This window comes from Muntiacus reevesi, chromosome X, assembly GCF_963930625.1.
Source record: "Muntiacus reevesi chromosome X, mMunRee1.1, whole genome shotgun sequence".
NCBI classification, from domain to species: Eukaryota; Metazoa; Chordata; class Mammalia; order Artiodactyla; family Cervidae; genus Muntiacus; species Muntiacus reevesi.
In genome coordinates this window covers 120,771,788-120,788,227 of record NC_089271.1, presented here as the reverse complement: position 1 = coordinate 120,788,227, position 16,440 = coordinate 120,771,788, and the positions used below count along the sequence as shown (strand labels likewise).

General features: G+C 41.3%; 1 protein-coding gene across 10 annotated transcripts in view; it reads right to left on the bottom strand.

The window, feature by feature from the left end:
- The window catches only part of ENOX2 (ecto-NOX disulfide-thiol exchanger 2), a 288,955-nt gene that overhangs the window by 48,398 nt on the left and 224,117 nt on the right, over positions 1-16,440 (bottom strand). For all 10 annotated transcript variants that reach the window (XR_010660424.1, XM_065915795.1, XM_065915799.1 and 7 more), the window contains 2 exons: positions 12,601-12,756; positions 1,997-2,203 (listed from right to left, as the gene is read on the bottom strand). Coding sequence is in view for 9 of the 10 variants with exons in the window: in XM_065915795.1 (XP_065771867.1) it covers positions 1,997-2,203; positions 12,601-12,756 (363 nt within the window). In the remaining variant the exon portion in view is untranslated. The remainder of the gene's footprint in view (positions 1-1,996; positions 2,204-12,600; positions 12,757-16,440) is intronic.

Below are 16,440 nucleotides of genomic sequence, written 5' to 3'. Positions count from 1 at the left end.
AGGCCCAAGGAGAGGGAGAGAGATTGGAGAACAACCAGTCAGAACACACACATTTATCAGTTAGGTTCGCCATCTTATTGGGGTACATCTTATATGTGGCACCCAAAAACAATGACAATAGCAATATCAAAGGTTACAGATTACCAAAACAAATAATGAAAAAGTTTAAAATTTTCCAAGAATTAAAAAAATGTGACACAGACACGAAATGACCAAATGCTGTTGGGGAAATGGTTTTGATAGACTTGTTCAATGCAGGGTTACCACAAAACTTCAATTTGTAAAAAAAACACAGTATCTGCAAAGCACAATAATACAAAGTGTGATAAAACGAGGTATGCTGGTAAAGATTAAATGCCCAACACAGGTGGTGTTTACCTCTCAGACTTCATTTCCTGTCACTGCTTCTCCTTCATTTAATGGGCTCCAATCATGCTTACCTTCTCTCCTCTGCTTGTACACAACAAGTCCATTTTCATCTCAGGGTCTTTGACTTTTGACGTGCTCTTCCTTAATTTGGAATGCTCTTCCCACAGGTGTTTGCATGGCAATCTCCTTCATATTGTTCAAATCTCAATTCAAATGTCAGAGAATGCTTGTTTTCCTAGCAACCCCAGGTGTGTTAGCTGTTTTTATCCTCTTCATAGCATTTATTGGTACCTGATATGTTCTGTTTACATATGTATCATATTTTGCCATCTTCAGAGTGTAATATTCTTGATGGCAAGAATTTTGTGTGCCTCAGTCTTTGCCATCTCCTCGGCCACCTAGCATTCTATCAGTCAGTATTTGATAACTGGCTGACTTCCATAGTTACTGTTGAGCATCTACTTTGGTACCAGGGTTATGTGCTACATTCTTGGGTTTCAAAGTTATGGAAGACATAGTCTTTCCCCTAAGGAGTTCATGCTCTGTTGCAGGAGACAGAAGTGGAGAGAGAAAGTTTTCATGCGGTGTTATAGGTGTCTGTCAGGAGGAAGCACCAGGTGCGGGGGAAGCTCTGAGGAAGCGGTGCCCAAACCAACCTGGCGCAGAGTGGGGAAAGAGGTCAGGGAAGACTTTCTAGAAGAGGTTGTGATTGAGCTGGAGCTCTGGACTATGAAGATGTATGTATGGTGTGTGGAGTGGGAAAGGTAATTCTAGTCAGAGGAAAAGGCAAAAAACACCATTCTGGGAACTAGAATTAGTTTAGTGTGGTAGGACATAGTATGGGAAGGAAGGATTAGGAGATAATGGTGACAGGAAAAACAGATAATCAAGGTCTTTAACGCTACAAGTAAGGAGTTTTGGAGTTATCCCATGGCAACTGGGGCTTTCCCAGTGGCTCAGTGATAAAGAATCTACCTGCAATGCAGGAGACACAGGAGATGGGGGTTCGATCCCCAGGTTGGGAAGATGTCCTGGAGGAGGGCATGGTTACCCACTCCAGTGTTCTTGCCTGGGGAAATCCCATGGACAGAGGAGCCTGGCGGGCTACAGTCCATGGGGTCCCAAAGAGTTGGACCTGACTGAAGTGACTGAACATGGCAATTGGCACTGCATGGGAACTTTATTTATTTATTAAAAAAATTTTTTTTCATTTATTTTTATTAGTTGGAGGCTAATTACTTTACAATATTGTAGTGGTTTTTGCCATCATTGACATGAATCAGCCATGGATTTACATGTGTTCCCCATCCTGATACATGGGAACTTTAAAGGAACACATTGGGTGGTAACTTACATTTTCCATCTATGAAGGTGAGAGGTTGCCATTAAGCCCAATCACCTGGGTTCGATCCCTGAGTTGGGAAGATCCCCTGGAGAAGCAAAAGGCCACCCATTCTGGCCTGGAGAATTCCATGGACTGTATAGTCCATGGGGTCGCAAAGAGTCGGACACGACTGAGCCACTGTCACTTGCACTTTTTCACTTTAGCTGCCACAGATGCAAACATGCTGATCCCCAGTCTCTGTGTCATGCCTGGTGGGCACAATCCTCATGACTAAACACCTACCAGAAAGATAAAGGGCTTTATCCACCATGTACTCCTCAGCAAAGCGAATGTGACAGAAGTTTTTTTTGCTCTTCCGAATAGCAATGATCTCTCCACACTGCTCGAATACCTCCACGATGATCTGCTCTGTCCCATTTTCAGGCAGGCCGCCCACAAATACTGTTTTGCATCCTGGTGGTCGTTCTCGGGTTGCAGGAGGTGGAAGATCTAAGTGTAAGTGCAAAAGCATTTGAAATTAAAATGTTTGCTTGGGACAGACCTCTTAGAAACCTAACATGTCCCAGAGATAATCCTACTGTCCCCATCACACTTTTGCTTTCAAGTCCCAGAAGCCATGTGGCCTCTAAGATACTCATCTCGGTTTCATAGCAAATTGGTTGAATGAACTTGAGATTTATTTTATTCAATGATTTGGTGATTGTGATATATACATATCTATATCTATATCTATATATATATCTATATATATCTATATATATATATATATATATAGGATAAAGACCCATCAGCCCCATCAAATGTTCTTTGATTTTGTTCTTTACTTTTGTTGTGACAACTCAGTCCAATTTTCAGTCATTTTCCTAAAGAAGACAGTTAGTGGAAAGACATCCCACTGGGTTTAAACTCTTATTTTAGGGAATTCTTAGAACTTGGGTCCTAGAGAGAAGGATTTGTTTAATTCAGTTTGTAGTCATTGTATTCTCTCTGTTCACGTTTACTGAAAGAACTGTTTTGGGGTGAATTTGACAGTGAAGGGGTGAACATTTACAAAAATATTTCAAGCCATCGGAATAATTTGCTTGACAGAGTCAGCCAGTGTACAGACCATCCTTTTTAGGTTTTTTGTTTTCTGATTCCAGTGAACTCTCCCTCTGATTCTTTGCTGGAGAGGTGAAGTCCAATCATGCAGCATTTAGAGGAAAAGTAAGCTTGTCTGGGAAATCATTAAATAAAGTGAGATAAATTTGACTGTAGAGAGTTATTAAAAATCTACTTAATGAGACAATTCTCCATCTGCTTTAAAAATGTGCTTTCCAACAAAGGAAACTATAAGTAAGGTGAAAAGACAGCCCTCAGATTGGGAGAAAATAATAGCAAATGAAGAAACAGACAAAGGATTAATCTCAAAAATATACAAGCAACTCCTGAAGCTCAATTCCAGAAAAATAAATGACCCAATCAAAAAATGGGCCAAAGAACTAAACAGACATTTCTCCAAAGAAGACATACAGATGGCTAACAAACACATGAAAAGATGCTCCACATCACTCATTATCAGAGAAATGTAAATCAAAACCACAATGAGGTACCATTACACGCCAGTCAGGATGGCTGCTATCCAAAAGTCTACAAGCAATAAATGCTGGAGAGGGTGTGGAGAAAAGGGAACCCTCTTACACTCTTGGTGGGAATGCAAACTAGTACAGCCACTATAGAAAAAAGTGTGGAGATTTCTTAAAAAACTGGAAATAGAACTGCCATATGACCCAGCAATACCACTGCTGGGCATACACACTGAGGAAACCAGATCTGAAAGAGACACGTGCACCCCAATGTTCATCGCAGCACTGTTTATAATAGCCAGGACATGGAAGCAGCCTAGATGCCCATCAGCAGATGAATGGATAAGGAAGCTGTGGTACATATACACCATGGAATATTACTCAGCCGTTAAAAAGAATTCATTTGAATCAGTTCTAATGAGATGGATGAAACTGGAGCCCATTATACAGAGTGAAGTAAGCCAGAAAGATAAAGATCATTACAACATACTAACACATATATATGGAATTTAGAAAGATGGTAATGATAACCCTATATGCAAAACAGAAAAAGAGACACAGATGTACAGAACAGACTTTTGGACTCTGTGGGAGAAGGCGAGAGTGGGATGTTTCGAGAGAACAGCATATATATTATCTATGGTGAAACAGATCACCAGCCCTGGTGGGATGCATGAGACAAGTGCTCGGGCCTGGTGCACTGGGAAGACCCAGAGGAATCGGGTGGAGAGGGAGGTGGGAGGGGGGATCGGGATGAGGAATACATGTAACTCCATGGCTGATTCATGTCAATGTATGACAAAACTCACTGCAATGTTGTGAAGTAATTAGCCTCCAACTAATAAAAATAATTGGAAAATAAAAATAAAAATAAAAATGTGCTTTCTACTCACTTATCTTATACATAAAGCCTTTTATATCCATCAGCTATGTGTTACTATTTATATGTATCAAAGCATTTTCCAAGCAAAACTCTACAGTTCATAGCCCAACAAAACAAAGCATGATGGTCAACGGTTTTCTAGTGTTGGTTTTGTATCTGCAAGGATTTATTTTGTGTTATCGGTTCTTCCCATTCAGCTCTTAACAATAATTCTCCCAGCTCAAGATTTGGAGAGCTCAACAACGAGTGATTACAGTTCACATGCAAAAATAAATGAGTCTCACTTGTGGACTAGGCCAAGGCCCCCACCTGACTCTTATCCAAGTTGGCAAGCAGATGATTTGAGAGCTCAGTTATCAGCATCTTAAACTTCCTCATTTTGCTACCACTGTCTGTCCTCTCAGTGTGGGTCAGAATAATCAAATTCTCATGGTGCCCTTTCCCCTTCTATTTAGTCAATAAAAGGGGTGGAGGTATTCTGGGAACCTACAAAATTTCTCTTAAATTTTTAAATGTCTATAATTTCAAGAACCCATTACTTTTTTTTTGTTCCATAGGAGAAGTTTAAAGGGAAAAGGAAGATAATTTAGTAAGAAGGAATCCGAAATCTCTTAGTCATCTACACTGGAGAGGTTATAGTTTTAGTCAAAAAGGAAAATCTGCAGAATCTCTTGAGACTTTAACTTCTGAGTTTTAGTAATTGGAAAAGATTCTAGACATCACTGTCAGTGATTCTCAATTCTGGCAGCACATTAGAATCAACTTGGGAGTCAAATAAACAATGCCTAGGTTTCACTCAGATGAGTCTGATTTAGTGAATCTGGGGTGCAGTCTGTGCATTATTTTTTTTTTTACAGCTCCTCAGGCAACTCTGATGTACAGCTCTAGTTGAAAACCACTGACTTGGCCTAAGCTTCTAATATTACAGGGAAAAACCTTAGCTGAGTGAAGTTGGGTGACTTACTCAAGGTCATAACATCAGACAGAAAGAGAAGGAACATGAATTTGGAGCAGTGAAACCTAGATTTAAACCTAAATTATGATTAAGATTTATCAAACTCTTGTATGATCTTGGGAAAATTATATAACTTCTGAGAACTTTGTTTTTTCATCTTAAAATAGGGATACTGTCCCCTACCTTACAAGGGATATTGTGGGATAATCGATAATCTACTGCCTCTACTGCAATGTGGTAGAATGCCTAGTACTAGATAGGTTCCCAATACACTGTAGTTATTATAGGGTTATTGTTATTTACTACTATAGAACCCAGGTTTCCTAATTACCAATCTGAGGCTTTCTAAAGTCCTACCACAAGTCTGGAATGGAGTGAGAACTAAGACCTGGACTTCTAAACTCTCAGTTCCTTGCTTTATTCAGATCTTTAGATAAGGCTGGGTGTGGGAAGGAATCACTCTTAGTGCTAGAGAAACCATTACTGAACTGAACTTGGGTGTGCTCCTCTACCGCCCACCCGCTCCAGTGGTAAAGCCAATCTACCAAAACCCAGGGTGTGCTGAAGGAAAGTGAGAGTGTTAGTCGCTCAGTCGTGTCTGTGACCTCATGGACTCTTGCCCATCAGGCTCTTCTGTCCATGAAATTCTCCAGGCAAGAATACTGGAGTGGGTTGCCATTTTCTTCTCCAGGGGATCTTCCCGACTCAGGGATCGAACTCTGGTCTCAGCCATTGCAGGCGGATCTTCACCGTCTGAGCCACCAGGGAAGTACAGCAATTATTGAAGGGACCAAGCAAGGGATGCTCAAAAGACCTGAACTCCCTGATGGCTTTCATGGAAGGGCTTTTAAAGGCCACATTTGAGGTGAGGGCTGCCAGGAGCATGACTTTCTTCTGACTGGTTGGTGGGGAGGAAACAGGGTGGTGTTTGGGGAGTCTTAATCATCAACCTTCTGGTTCCAACCAGTCTGGGGTCTACATGTGGTGAACACGTAGTCACCAGCTCCCACCTGGGATGGGGGGAGGGTCAGGGAGAAGGGGGTGTCAGCTTCTGCATAACAACTCAAAGATCTATGTCAGATTGTTATGCAGATCCCTTGAGGAGGAATTAGCACTCTGCTTTATTGCTTAATTATTGTCCAAGCTATCTTGCTTAACTGCTTTTCCTTTCTTTCTGTATGCTATCACTTCTCCAATTATTAATTATAACTGCTTGTACCTGCTCTTTGGCACTCAGGGAAGGCCTAGGAGACCAAAACCTTTTCCTGCAAACAAGAAATAGGGGACACGGAGGGCCTTTTGTAGCCTGTAGGGCCCCGAAGTGTTCTGCTCAGTCGAGAAAACATCTAGAGTCATGTTTTAAAATCTAAGGCTTTAGAATGGAATCCTGTTGTTGAATCCTTCTGAAGTTTACTATTAAATGATTTCAATGGTAAATAATCTTCTTGTGAAGCAAATAATCACCTTTTTATATAATGTGAGTTAAACCTAGTTAGGTCTATCTTTAAGTCCATTGAGAGACTCTAAAGGGTGTAGTTAACGTGGAATACCGACAATGCAAAGGCTCTTTCCCTTGACTACATCTGTGGGATTGAAAAATTCTGTGATGAAATCACCACCCTGTTTAGATGCTGTGATTATTCTGTGGTGATTGTCTGGTAAGTAAAGGACCATAAAAGCCACCAAGAGTAGTGTCAAGAATGCCGGGGATTTATTTATTTTCCTTGGGTAAATGTAGCATTTGCTGAGATTTAGGTGTATTGCCACCAGCAAGTCAATGAGTTGTACTAACTTCCTTAATGGATAGTACTTGTTCTTTAATTAGCAGCTCAAAGCACTTTGCTGTCTGGGCCCGATTTTCTAATCCCACAGAAATACAGTGATCTGGGCACAGCAATGGTAACTCCATAGAGAGCAAATTCAAAGTCCACCTATTAATCAGGTAATGTGCTAAGCTCCTCTTACACCCCAATCACCACTCCTGGACGGAGAAGAAACTTCCGCGTAAAAAGATTCAAGATAACTGGGAATAAAAAGCACTCTAATCTCTGGTAATGGAAAAGGAGGAGCTTTTGGTAATTCTAATTACAACTAAGCAGCCGCTCTGGGGAGCTGTGTTGGGACAATCAGCATTCAGATCAAAGTCACTGCTGATCCTGGGGAAGTGAGGCAGGGAGCAGCACATCAAATAAACCACTTCCACCAATAAACCACTTGCACCCTGTTTTTCAAAGGGACATCACAGACCACTCAACTGTTTTGCCAGAATTTGCATACTGCAAAATCTTTGAGTTGATTTCATCAGACAGCCCAAGATTGAAGGTCCCCTAGACAACCAGCAGGGGTCGGGTATATTTTAATGTAATCCCAACTGATTGGAAGTAATCAGAAGGTCAGCGAATCTATTAATTTATCCACTTTCTCTAATTTTCTTTATAGAGCCCAGCCCTAGGAGCCAAAATAAGTTCAGCAGGTTTTGAGATGGTAAAATGAAATGACTGCTCTTTTTCTGGCTCCTGGGTGCTTCCCCACATGCCTGCACACAAATAGCAGATGATATTCCACCATTTACTCCACGCTCACTGTTATTTCACAGTAGATGAAAAATGTAACCTCAGCACACAGAAGGTCTATTAGCTGAAGTGAAAAGTCTTCACAGAATTGACTTCTCTGGAGAGAGGGTGTTGTTTCCCTTCTTATACCAACTGAGGACTGTTAATTGGGAATGCAGTAAATCTCTGATAGCCACCCTGTGAAAAAAAAGTACCTGTGTTCCAGAGAGCTTTCTTTTGCCATATCTCTGACTCCTAGGCTTCCCTGGTGGCTCAGATGCTAAAGAAACCGCCTGCAATGCAGGAGACACAGGTTCAATCCCTGGGTCAAGAAGATCCCCTGGGAGGAGGGCATGGCAACCTACTCCAGTATTCTTGCCTGGAAAATTCCATGCACAGAGGAGCCTGGTGGGCTACAGTTCATGGGGTCACAGTCAGTCAGTCACGGCTGAGCGACCAACACTTTCACGGACTCCTAGGAGTGCACAGCCAGCGCCAGTCTAATTTGATCCATTGGATTTTTAGACGAGAACTGATTTTGCTGGGTCTAGATCAGAGAGGTCAAGCTACTTATCCCGTATTTCATGGCTATTTAGTGACAGAGATCTGGGATATGACACCAGGCCTATGTTGCCTTGGGTTTCTTAATTATTATACCCATACTGCCTGTTCTACTGAAGGCACAAAACTCCACTCATTTGCTCTTGCTTTTCCTAATATACATTTTGAGGGACTTTTGCCTAGGTGAACAATTATTCTGGTAGCTCCATTTTTAATATTAAGAATCATGTTTTTAGAAATGGATGGAACCTTGTAAGTATCTAGGCTAATCTAACCCGATAGCCTCACTTACAGACAAGGAAACAGACCCAAGGAGGTCATGTGTCTAGCCCAAGATTTCCTCAGGTGACAGAGCTGGGGTAAAACACAGTTCTCTTGATTTTAATCTGGGAGTTTGCTCACTATTAATATTGCAATACTGTTGTTGCACATTTGATGTAGATCCACCTAGAAAAGTCTAGTGGTCAATTGGCTATATGTGTCTGAAGCTCAGAAGAGAGCCATGGACTGAAAAACTAGATTCGGAAGTGGTCAGCATGTGGTGTAATTACCTCATGTTCTCTTGACTTCTAGACCTCTGACTTCTCCTTCTGTATTCACCCATCCATCCCTCTACCACTCATAAATATTTGTTGAACATGTACTATATGTCAGATACTTTTCTCACTGCTGGGGATATATTAGTGAACCAAACTGATAAAAATTCCTCCTTTTGTGGAGTTTGCCTGCATGCATGCATGTGTGTCCAGTCATGTCTGATTCTTTGAGACTCCACGGACTGTAGCCCACCAGGCTCCTCTGTCCATGGGATTCTCCAGGCAAGAATACTGGAGTGGGTTGCTGTTTCCTACTCCAGGAGATCTTCCTGACCCAGGGATCAAACTTGGGTCTCTTACGTCTCCTGCATTGCAGGCAGGTTCTTTACCACTAGCACCACCTGGGAAGCCCCTTTGTGGAGTTTACATTCTATAAACTGCTTGTTAAAAGGTAGTAAGTATTAAGTGAAAACTAGAGAGGTAAATAGGACTGTGAATGCGGCAGGGAGGACTGAACTTTTAAATAGGTTGTCAGAGTTACTGAAGAAGAGACATTTGAGCAAAGACTTGAAGGAGACAGGTGAGTTAGCCAGGCAAATATTTAGGGAAAGAGTATTCCAGACAGAGAAAAGAGCCAATACGAAGGCCCTGTGATGGAAGAGTGCCTAGAATGTTCATGGAACTGCATGAAGGCCCATATAACTGGAACAATGGGTGTTGCAAAGGAGAGTTGTAAGAGGCAAAGTCAAAGAGACAGTGTGAGAAAGGGAGGCCCTTTTGTGCCTTTACACAGACCTTGGCCTTTATTTTGAGTAAAACAGGGAGTCATTAAAGGGTTTTGAGTAGAGGAGGGACATGATCTGACTTAGGTTTTAAAAAGGATCACTCTTGCCTGCTGTCTTGAGAAGACATTGTAGGGGGTAAGGGTGAAAGAGGAAGCACAATTAGAAGAATATTGCAATAGTTCAGAAAATGTATTATGGTGGGAATAAACTGGGTCATGGCAGTAATTATCATGAAAATTGTAGAATTTTAGTTATATATTTTAAGGTAGACTTAACAGTTTTCTAACATTAAATATGGTGTGTGAGGGAAAGAGAGTAGGTTAAGGATTACCCTGAAGTTTTGGCTGATTAATTGAAAGGATGCAGTTGCCATTATCTGAGATGGAGAAGGATATTAGTGAAGATTTGGGGACAAATATTAGGGGTTTTGTTTTGAAGAGATTAAATATGAGATATCTATTTGATATCTAAGTAGAAATATTAAATAAGCAGTAAGATGTGAGTTCAGGGTTCAGAGACAGGCTCTGAGCTAAAAATGTAATTTAGAGCATCAATGGCATGGGGCTTCCCAGGTGGCTCAGTGGTAAAGAATCCACCTGCCAATTCAGGAGATGTCTGTTCGGTCCCCGGGTTGGTGAGATCTCCTGGAGAAGGAAATGGCAACTCACTCCAGTATTCTTGCCTGGAAAGATCCATGGACACAGGAGCCTGGCAGGCTATAGTTCATGGGGTTACAAAAGAGTCGGACACAACTTAGTGAGTGACTAAAACAACAACAAACAACAATCACTGGCATACTGTTTTCAGTATGAGTGCAGATAGAGAAGGGGTCCAAGGACTGAGTCACATGACTCTCTAGTAATAAGTCAGTGAGAACAGAAGGTTCTCAGCAAAGCAGATTGAGAAGGAGCAACCAGTGTGGGGAGCAAAACCAATAAATAGTGTAGGGTCCTAGAAGTCAAGTGAAGAAAGTATATCAATGAGTAAGGAGTAGTCAACTGTGTCATTCAGAGCTATTAGGTCAATAAGGAAAAGACTTGAGACTTGACCATTGGATTTAGTATTGTGAAATCCTTAATGTTCCTTGTTTTAAAGGTATGAAAAAAGTTTATAGCAACTAGTGACATAAAATAAATACATATGTAGTGTCATTGCTATCTATTAATTTATCAAATATTTTAAAAGTATATTATATAAATGTCACTGTCATGGTCCTTATAAATGACTGGTTTCCAGGCATGAATGAGAATGCTTGTCTAACTTTATGAGTGCTAAATACATTAGTGTTATTAATCAAGGGACATTGTGATAGAGGGGTGGGGCAAAAGTCCAAGTGAAGAAGATTTAGGAGAGAAGAAGAGAAAGACTGGAAATGGTAAAGATGAAGTCTTTTGAGGACTTTTGCTGCTAAGGAGTGTACAGAAACTTCTCTCTCTTAACTCTTGAAACATTAGAATTCCTTAGGATGTCCTGCTTGGTTATCCTCCACTTGATCTATACAAATCTCCCTGGTGGTCATTCTAGCAGCTTCAAATGACCTAATGTTTCAAGAAGGATGAAGGTTTCAAGAAGCTCTAAATATAGTAGAGAAATAAAGTAATGTAAGGACTAAAAAGTATCCATTGGATTTAGCCCCCAATATTTTAGTGAAAATGTATTAGAATGATAAATGATTAACTACTGTTTTAATTTTAGTACCTTTCTCATGGAAGTGTTTGGGAGATGGTAGGCTTAGAGGTGGGTTGGAGAAGCGGGTGAGATTAAATAAGAGTTGAACTTGACTGAACTGTGGGCAAGTGGAAATGACATGTTGAAGATGGTCACATGATACTGCGGAGACAGGAAAATTAGGATCACTAAGACAAAGTGTGTTGATCACCACCCAGTTCTACAAGGGTTAACTCATAACCCACTGCATTTGCTGACCAACAATGTATCGTGAGAGGAATTCAGGATGAAAAGCAGGATGAGGCACTCTGTGATTTGGACAAGCAGGCCGTAAGGCTAGTTCAATGTATACTTCAAGAAGAATTTTAATGACCCTACATTCTTGAAGCCTCCCATCCATAGCAAAGCACTAAAGTCACTGATTTGAGATATCTGTTCTTGGTGATTAGCAGTAACCATTTATGAAGATATATGCTCGACTGTATATATTTCCTAGCCAAAAATCATAGATAAACTGAGCTCTCTCCTACCTGTTTGGAGTAGTTTTACTCAGAGCAAACTGAGTTGCTGTCTGCTGGGCTGTAGTCCTCACCAAGGCCCTGAATAAAATTTAAACTCACAACTCGTATGTTGTGGGTCTTTCTTTAAGTTGGCAGAGCAGACCAATGAAAGGCTTTTGAAGTCCAGAATTTGGACTTTGAATCTGTGGGCAATGGGAACCCCGGGACTTTTAGGGTTCTGTATATGTGACAAGGACCTGGATGAAATGTTAGATGAAAGAGAGGGGAAGGAATCAATGGCAACAATACTCTATAATGAAGAAACAAGAGAGAAGCAGATCAGACTGGTGCATCAGGAGACTGGGAGCCCCTATATCACCTGACTTTATTGCCGAGAGGCCACTGGGTATAAGAGACAGGCAGGAATAACCACTGGGGTTTATGATCAAGGCTTATCAGACACGGTTGGTGGGCTCTGGAGAAGATAAGTCAGTCATACCAGATTCCTACTCTTCCCATTGCACCTGCTCTTTCCATTCACCTTTACAAAGTCTTGGGGCTGTTAACGAAAATGGTACTTTTGCCATACTCTCAGCAGAAAACTAAGGGAGGCTTCTCTGTTAGTGTTCTCCCCACTCAAATAACCTGAGCCCCCTTTCAACAACATTCAAGTCTTAAAAAGGAACTAGAATGCCAGTTCACTTTAAGCTGTGTTAAGAGTGTTAAATTTTGAATTCAATTCCAAAGCTAGGTTCCCTCCTAGAAGCTACCACTTTATAGGCACTAATTGCCTTGTCAGGACTCTTAACACAAAAATGAATAGTTAAAGGATTGACACACCAAAACATTTTGACTTGTGTGGAGAAAAAGCAGAGTATTACTTGGATTTGGAGGGAAGAGTGTGCAGCTTTTACAGTGTATGATCTCTTTTACTACTGGCATATCTGGTGGAATTGGAGGAGGTACTATTCCTAGGCCAGGCATCATTGGAGTTATTGGTGGAATTCCAGTCATCATTCCAAGAGCAGGATCAAAATCTAAAAAAAGGAGAGGAAATAGAGAATAATCAATTATACCAGGCAAGATCAAGTAGGGGTAGACTGTTACCTTATAAGTTTCAAACCAAAGGTCTTTCTAAGACAGGCAAAATATTTAAGAAAACACATTATGAGCATTACCAGACCTTAAATATTATAATTGTGCATTTTTCTTTAGGGCTGTTTCTGTTTGGCCAGTGATTATTTGTCTCTACATCTCATTTTGACATCCAAGGCCTTTTGTATTGAACAATGTGACTGCGCTTTGTCCATTGATCTTGCCTTCCACTAGTTCCCAACACACACTCTCTGCTCCATTCAGACCAGGCTTCATATTGTCCCTGTGTTCATATTGTAACACTTCCTGTCTTTTTGCACTATGCTACATGGTGTTAAAAGCGTACAGTTTTAGGGTTTAGGCAGACCTGGGTTCTAGTTCTACCATTTGATTAGGAGGATGAATCTTTTGTACCTCCATTCCATCATTTGCAAAATGGGGTTAATTCCACCTACTTTTATAGGAATCTGTGAGGAATAAACAAGATGATGAATGAAATGTGCCTAGCATAATGCCTAGCACAAAAATGCTCAATAAATAACTATTCTCTGTGCCTTTGTTCCTGTTATTCTCCCTGCCTGCCTGGAATTATTCAAGCCTCTCCAAATTCTCCATGGTTCAAGGCCTAGCTCAAAGTCCCACGCTCCCTGAAGAACACTTTCCAGATAATTCTAGTTCATTTTTATTTCTGTGTCAAAAACTCTTCTATACTTGTTGCCACTGAATTTTATTTTGCATCATCTTTTATTAATATTTCTTTCAGGTTTGCTTCTAGGGTGTGTGGGAGCCCCCAAACAAATATGTTTATGGGGCTTGTCTAGATACACAATTTGACTCACCCCAAATCAGCACCAATGCTATTCTGGTAGCCCATGTGATACCATGAAAGAAATACCATACCAGTCAGCTGGAGTGATTTACTTGCCAGGATACTCTCCTGGAACCAAGACCCTGGGAGGACTCTACAGGCATGAGTTCAGAAGCTTCTTGGGGCATCTAGTTGAATCCACATGTGGCATAAAGGATTGCAGAGTGCAAAGGGGAAAAATGGGGACTGGGGTCCACACAGGTTCAATTTGAGATTGGGGCCCCTTGCTTAGATGATACTGCAAGCCTTGGTCAATCCCAGACACTGGAGAAGAACCTAGAAAATTTTGAGAAAGATGCTTATTACCATCAAGACCCACCTAAGACCTGCTCTGGACTGAGGACCTATCCTGATGGTACCACCTACCTGGCCAGTTCTTGGCTCTGGAAAGGGACTTAGAAAATACTGAGACAGTCATTCCAAAGCATGAGGTCCTCTGATGTGAGGGCGCATGGCAGGGGCCCCACATGCCTGGGTCTAAAGGCAGTACTGATTTATTGTTTGAAATTTGTCTCTATAACAAGATGCACGTTTTTGAGAGAAGGGAGTGCATTGTACTTTATTTCCTCACCTCTCATTCCTGCCCTCTGTTAAGGAAGGCACAGTGTTCTGCAAATGAAGAAAGTGTTGCATAAGGAGTTCTGATAATTTAGGGGTAGTCACGGTAGCAGTGGTAGGTCCTAGTCCCCAAAACTTTACCCTGCTCACCACTCAGGCCCAAGGGACAGTGCCTTACTGTCTCCTTAAGGTGGCTCTGAGCCTCTCTGGTTGGCTCTCTAAGATGTTGAAGGAGGTGCATCTAAACAGTGGGAAGAATCTGTGGTTCACACAGAAGCTAAACTCCGGGTACAGTTAAGCCCAGAAGGAGGGAGTCTTGTGACTGGGCAGATAGCAGGTGGGTGGCACACAGCAATACCCATTGCAAGCCAGCCCAAGAGAGCTAAGACATTCCCCATCCTCCCATGTGCCTGTCATGCAGAGATGCCAAGATCCTGAACATGTTTGGGAAGAAAACATTTTCTTCTAAGAGGAAATTTTATTTTTCTGAAAACAAATTTACTTTTAACCCTCATATGTTTTCTCACCCAACACACAAGTATCCACTTGTACCTGTATGTATGTGCTCACACACATGCACTCACACACAGGCATACTCCTTTCTTTCCTCCCTGTGATTTTCATCTCTACTCTCCCCCATATGCTAGCTGTATGACCATGGGGGATATTTCTTAATATCTGTGTGCCTCCACTTCCTTTTTGGTAAAAGTAGGGATAAATAATGACATTTAGCTCAAGGAATGAAAGGTCAGAAGAGATATAAAAAGCTTTGGCCTGATAGATGGTGGTCCTGATAGGTAAATTTCCTTTCTTCCATTCCAGATATGTGTCCACACACTAATAAATTCATTTGTTCAGGCACTCACTTCCACATCCCACGAACATTTGTGATAGCCTCCTATCTGTCATGCTCTAGACAAGGGGGCAGGGAGTACAAGACTTTTTTCCCATCTTGGAGAACTTAGGGCTCCTGACACTCTGTGTTCCTATGCTGTAGAATAAAAGCACTGTGGTTAAGAATGCTATTATGTCTTTGGAACATTTGATCTCTTGTGTATAAGATTTTGGAAAAATTGTTAACATTATTTCCCCCACTTACAAACTGTTAATTTTCAGTAGGAGAAGATCAGAATAGATTGTGTGCCAACTAAACAATCCCATCTATTTCTCCCTCCTACTGAAATGTTTGTCTTCTTTTTATTGTTCTGCCTGCCTCCTCATTGTTATTCATATAGTTCTGTCACTCACAACTCCACCTTACCACAGATTACAGAAACATCAGTTCATTAAACAAGTTCTGCCACTTCAACTGAGAAAGAAATGCCTGTCTCCATGTACTGTCTACTAATAAATGGAGACAAACAAAAAACAAATACACAGGATAAATATAACTCTTGACTGATGTACTCACCACTGTGCTGTTCAGTATGATTACATTAATATTTTATGAAATTCATTTAAAAGCAAGTATATTCATGACATATGGCTAAAACCAGAGTAGATAAACTCCCTTTCTTCTTTGCATTCAATATGCAAAGAGTTTCACAGGCTACACTGCCTAGCAGGGCTTGCTGGAGGGCAGGTTGTACATTGCACACGACATTTCAAGGGCTCCTATCACATCGATTACTTCTTTTGTTTATCTTCAACCATGAAGACCAAAGTAGACTTGAATTTCTAATACCAACAAAGAAAAATAACTGTTTGAAATCATGGGTCTTACACAAGTATTGCAGAACCTGAAGAAAAAAAAAAATCAAAGTCCAATAATTTAAAATACATTGGGGCGGGAGCCAAGATGGCGGAGGAGTAGGACGGGGAGACCACTTTCTCTCCTAGAAATTCATCAAAAGGATAATTGAACACAGAGCAAACTTCACAAAACAACTTCTGATCGCTAGCTGAGGTCACCAGGCGCCCAGAAAAGCAGCCCATTGTCTTCGAAAGGAGGTAGGACAAAATATAAAAGACAAAAAGTGAGACAAAAGAGCTAAGGACGGAGATCCCTCCCGGGAAGGGTCTTAATAGAGGACGTTCCCAGACACCGGGAAACCCTCGCACTGGCGGGCCTGGGGGAAGTGTTTGAATCTCAGAGGGCAACCTGACTGGGAGAGAAACAATAAATAAAACCCACAGATTACGAGCCTAAAAGCAACTCCCAGCAGAAAAGTACCCCAGACACCCGCATCCACCACCAGCA